At 39.3% G+C, this 6056-nt stretch overlaps 1 protein-coding gene across 1 annotated transcript in view; it reads left to right on the forward strand.

Annotated features, from left to right (window-relative positions):
* Positions 1 to 3791, forward strand: part of mmel1 (membrane metallo-endopeptidase-like 1) — a 36128-nt gene extending 32337 nt beyond the window's left edge. The window contains exon 24 of the mRNA XM_041892814.2: positions 46 to 3791. Coding sequence (XP_041748748.1) covers positions 46 to 145 — 100 coding nt within the window. The 3' untranslated portion in view covers positions 146 to 3791. The remainder of the gene's footprint in view (positions 1 to 45) is intronic.
* The last annotated feature ends 2265 nt before the right edge of the window (positions 3792 to 6056 follow it).

Here is a 6056-nt window from a genome sequence, read left to right on the forward strand (position 1 = left end):
TTTTCTGTCAATCTGTTAACACTCTTTACATATCTTCTCTCACAGGGTACTTGGCTCCCTACAGAATTTTGGAGCATTCTCAGAGGCATTCCAGTGCAAACCAGGTACACCCATGAACCCTGAGATGAAATGTCGGGTGTGGTAGCCAGTTTCGGCTTTTCTCTACTCTTGTTATTTATTTCTTGACTGGGGCAGCTGAACAAAAAAACATGCTTAATAACCACCTTGTGTTATACTGACGCCAAAGAGGCATCCTGCCTTGGAGTATGTCTGATAGATTTACATGGCAGAAGATAACATTTACACAAGTGTTATGGACTGGATAACTGACCAAACTACACCCTAGTATCACCACTTGAAGCAGACGTAAACTATGATGAGACAGGAAAAACACTTGCAAAGAGTATGTACTTATATGGCTACTCAACCTAAAGATGTTGTCTGTGGGTGAACAGTTTTGCTTGTTCTTGTTTACGAGTGGTTTTGTTGTATACATGCATACATCTGAAGCTCCTATGGACCAATGTGGGTGGTCAGTGGATACATGTATAGTTGGCAAATGTAGGACATTCCTAAAACCTTGTAGAATACGTTTGAGCCAATCTGGCTTTAAATGCTTTAACTAACTTTTTAAAGAATTTAAATAACTGTGTTCTTTTTGCCAAGTCATTCAGATGGCAAATCCACAGCGCTTTTAAGCCTACATATTTAGTGGCTTTCATCTATGTGCACCAAGTATCTTTTGGCACTGAGTTGCCTTGTACTATCCTGTCCAATATGGAACATTTGTTTTTTAAGACATTTTGCCACGGGGCAAGATGCAAAAATGAATAACAAGTCTGACATTGCAGTGTGACTATGAAATGAATAAAGGCTCTGTGAGAAAATGAAGAGCAGCGGTGAACTAGAGCATAATTAGTCTCAGTCCCAGGCCAAGGCTTGGCTACGTCACTCTTTTAAATGAAACAATTTACCCGAAGACGTCAGACTGTTAAACCTTTGCAGCTTTACCTTATATGAACATTTTGAAAATCTAAAAAAGGATGGCTTAAAATGTTTTTGCTATAGCATATATAAATGTGAGATCTACAAAGATATATGCTTGGAAATAAGCTTAAATACTTGCTAGGCTAGCCCTGTTTTGTTTGAGATTCATTTATAGTGATGATGATCTGCCACGGAGTGATCAGTATCTTATTTATGATAGATACTCAATACTCGATCCCAACTGAAACTGAAAGTGATTTGACTTACTGTATGTGTTGTGTTACAGTATGTTTCAGAGACAAACATTTGATTAACAGTGCTCCTTTATCTTGGGCTTTGTCCACACAGCACCAGTCAGCATTTGTGACTAGGATATGATCAGAAAGAAACATTTATAGGAGTGCTTTTCAAAAATGTGCACAGAGAAGTCTTTAAGTTTATACAATGCTTTGTGTTTACTGCATAAAATAAAAAACAGAACAGAAAACTGTTCCCAGAATCCCGTAATACAGTCATGGGTTTGGACTAGCTAGTGATTTGTGTTAGCACCTACCTATAGTCCTGGCATCGCCAGCTGAAAGTAACAGATACTTAATATAATGAGGAATGTGCAGCCATGCCTCAGCTACACATGGGGCCCTAAACAGAGCTGTGTTTTATGAATCCTGTCCCTTTCCTCCATTTATCCTTCCTCCGTTTAAAAAAATATATAGAGACAAATACACATCTTACTTTTGGATCCGGATACCCCTTTCCATATTGTGTGTGCAAGAAATAGAGAAATAAAATAAAATATTGTATTCCCCCCCAAAAAAAAGGGATACTAGGTGTAGCAGAGCCTTTTATGGCTCATATTTTTTATGTTCTGGTTTGGATGTCTAAAATGCCAACATTTCAGAGATTACTACGAGGTGTTCCACAACAGTTTCCAGGACAGGCAGCACATGTTCACAATTTGTCCAAATGCTATTTTTTATTTTATTTTTTTGTTCCTAAATCCTTACCCGTTGTTGTGTATCTTGCCATGATTGAACACATGCTCTTCTGAGAAAACATCTAAAAGCTAGAACTTGATTATGGTATGCGACCTTTGGGGCATAACCCTATAGTCATTGGCATAACCACATAGAGGTGGAATGTAGGTGTGAATAGAGAAGCAGGTGAAGTCCAGGTGAAGGGGTACGTCTTGACCTCTGCCATTGATTAGTGGCCCAGAGAAAGACTGTGTGCTGGTGGTGCGTGTGTGAGGACTGTGAGGATGGTTGGGAGCCTGGTAACTAACTGCTATAGGGGCCTCTTGGACAGACTGACAGACAGACACTCTGGGGAAATGGCTTCTCATTAGAGAGAAATGCCGGTCAAGGCCAGGACAGTTATTTTCTACCTTGATTAACAAGCAGAACTAAAGGGCAGAACAGGAGAGAGCAACTTAGAACCTGACAAAATGATCAAACAGATTGCCATGGTGGCGGAACAAAGAGGGTTTTGAAGCACTACTGGGGAAAGCAAACACAGTCATTGAGAAAATTCAGGATGCCTTTGTCAATTGAACATGACTGTTATGTCTCATCAGAGACTGTTTTATTGAATGTTCATGATATATGTATCTTGCCTTTGAAGCTTTATTTATTCACTCTGCCTGTTTACTTCTCGTAATGGCTTGGATGTTGTACAGTGCAGTGGATTCCGATAGCTTTGTTACTGGTGACTGTTTCACTTGGGATGTGAGTGGTGAAGTAGTTTGTTGCCAATCAAAGAGACTATCCATAGTTGACAAGGAATTAAAATAACCAACAGTGACAATATAAAGCTATAAGCAATTTGGGTAACATCTCATCAAATGGCACCCTATTCCCTATATAGTGCACTACTTTGGGATGTACCCTTGTATTTGTTGTTTGGTTGTCCTCTGGAAAAAGTTAAAAGAGAGTAACTTTCATTTAAACGATCTACTGTTATAATGGTTTCATCATGCACATAAGATTTAAACAATAACATTTGCACAAAATCAGTTTGAGAATTGTACATACTTCATACACATTTTGACACACACACACACACACACACACACACACACACACACACACACACACACACAATAGCCTCTTCAACCTGCGATAATAGATGGACATTCCCCCACCAGTAATCCTTAGACCATTAGAATCAAATAAATACCCAAACTACAGCTATCTGAATTGGATTTTCACTTTTCTTGCATAACTAGCTTGTGATATATCTATAAACCAAAATGGAACACAAATAAAATATATTTCCGAAGCAACAATAGGATATCTTGTCAGTGCTGTGTGCTTCTCTGGTATTCACAGGTGAAAGCTCATGCTGCTATATAATTATCTAGATGAACAGCTATTTTTGTGACACAATCTATTAACACTATCAGTTGATTGTTTACCTGAGACGTGTCAAGTCTCTTTTTTAAATGTTTTATGATCATTATATAGAGCTATGGAGCTAAATTCTTACTTCTCAAAATGTTATGTTAAATGTTTGTGTACATCACAATGTTCAGAATTTGTGCTGTTTTGTGATAAAATGCATATTGCATTGGATTAGTAATATGCAATTTATTATGTTACTGTATATCTTGGTGTAAAAACAAATGCTATACTTATTGAAGATAAAGTAAATTGATCAAATTAACTTTTATCTAAGCATAACAAGTGTTTGGCCTGAGTTTATTGTGGAATGCAGTTTGGATATTTTAATACTTTGTTACCATATACAGTGGGGAAAAAAAGTACTTAGTCAGCCACCAATTGTGCAAGTTCTCCCACTTAAAAAGATGAGAGAGGCCTGTAATCTTCATCATAGGTACACATCAACTATGACAGACAAATTGAGAAAAAAAATCCAGAAAATCACATTGTAGGATTTTTAATGAATTTATTTGCAAATTATGGTGGAAAATAAGTATTTGGTCACCTACAAACAAGCAAGATTTCTGGCTCTCACAGACCTGTAACTTCTTCTTTAAGAGGCTCCTCTGTCCTCCACTCGTTACCTGTATTAATGGCACCTATTTGAACTTGTTATCAGTATAAAAGACACCTGTCCACAACCTCAAACAGTCACACTCCAAACTCCACTATGGCCAAGACCAGAGCTGTCAAAGGACACCAGAAACAAAATTGTAGACCTGCACCAGGCTGGGAAGACTGAATCTGCAATAGGTAAGCAGCTTGGTTTGAAGAAATCAACTGTGGGAGCAATTATTAGGAAATGGAAGACATACAAGACCACTGATAATCTCCCTCGATCTGGGGCTCCAAGCAAGATCTCACCCCGTGGGGTCAAAATGATCACAAGAACGGTGAGCAAAAATCCCAGAACCACACAGGGGGACCTAGTGAATGACCTGCAGAGAGCTGGGACCAAAGTAACAAAGCCTACCATCAGTAACACACTACGCCGCCAGGGACTCAAATCCTGCAGTGCCAGACGTGTCCCCCTGCTTAAGCCAGTACATGTCCAGGGCCGTCTGAAGTTTGCTAGAGTGCATTTGGATGATCCAGAAGAGGATTGGGAGAATGTCATATGGTCAGATGAAACCAAAATATAACTTTTTGGTAAAAACTCAACTCGTCGTGTGTGGAGGACAAAGAATGCTGAGTTGCATCCAAAGAACACCATACCTACTGTGAAGCATGGGGGTGGAAACATCATGCTTTGGGGCTGTTTTTCTGCAAAGGGACCAGGACGACTGATCCGTGTAAAGGAAAGAATGAATGGGGCCATGTATCGTGAGATTGAGTGAAAACCTCCTTCCATCAGCAAGGGCATTGAAGATGAAACGTGTCTGGGTCTTTCAGCATGACAATGATCCCAAACACACCGCCCGGGAAACGAAGGAGTGGCTTCGTAAGAAGCATTTCAAGGTCCTGGAGTGGCCTAGGCAGTCTCCAGATCTCAACCCCATAGAAAATCTTTGGAGGGAGTTGAAAGTCTGTGTTGCCCAGCGACAGCCCCAAAACATCACTGCTCTAGAGGAGATCTGCATGGAGGAATGGGCCAAAATGCCAGCAACAGTGTGTGAAAACCTTGTGAAGACTTACAGAAAACGTTTGACCTGTGTCATTGCCAACAAAGGGTATATAACAAAGTATTGAGAAACTTTTGTTATTGACCAAATACTTATTTTCCACCATAATTTGCAAATAAATTCATTAAAAATCCTACAATGTGATTTTCTGGATTTTTTTTCTAATTTTGTCTGTCATAGTTGACGTGTACCTATGATGATAAATTACAGGCCTCTCTCATCTTTTTAAGTGGGAGAACTTGCACAATTGGTGGCTGACTAAATACTTTTTTCCCCCACACACATATACACACACATTTCTCCCTAGATAAACCCAAGTCAATCTAATGGTGCTATTTCTTCCAGATGGTGTACAAATATTTGATTCATGAGAAGTTGATAGCTTGTTTGTGTGAGTTTCAGCTCTCCATGTAAAAAATTATATGCTTACTGTAAGGTCTTATAACCAACAGCTGGCAGCTCTGTCCAGATCAGATGACTGAACTCCATGTTTGTATTTCACGAGAGTGGAAAGTGTTCACAGATCTCTGCAAAACACTCAACAACACCAGGGTGCAGTCATTGTATTCTGAATCTTAATTACAATCCCGTAAGCCACAAAACAGCTAGTTTAATAGGACACAACATATACATACAGGGGCAGCAGGTAGCTTAGTGGTTAAGAGCGTTGTGCCAGTAACCGAAGGGTCGCTGGTTCTAATCCCCGAGCCGACTAGGTGAAAAATCTGTCGATGTGCCCTTGAGCAAGGCACTTAACCCTAATTGCTCCTGTAAGTCGCTCTAGATAAGAGCATCTGCTAAATGACTAAAATGTAATACATACATACAAAAAGTATTTCAAACTCAGTTAAATGTAGAAAGTCACACAATTGAGCAATTACTATTCAATAAAATCTTCAATGTTCAAAATGTTATGCGAGGTATCTGATTAAGGAAAAAATGTCAGGATTATTTATAGGAATCAGTACCAAGGCATGTGTTAAGTCAACATCAGCATGCATACAGTGAG

This window comes from Coregonus clupeaformis, chromosome 12 (assembly GCF_020615455.1).
Source record: "Coregonus clupeaformis isolate EN_2021a chromosome 12, ASM2061545v1, whole genome shotgun sequence".
NCBI classification, from domain to species: domain Eukaryota; kingdom Metazoa; phylum Chordata; class Actinopteri; order Salmoniformes; family Salmonidae; genus Coregonus; species Coregonus clupeaformis.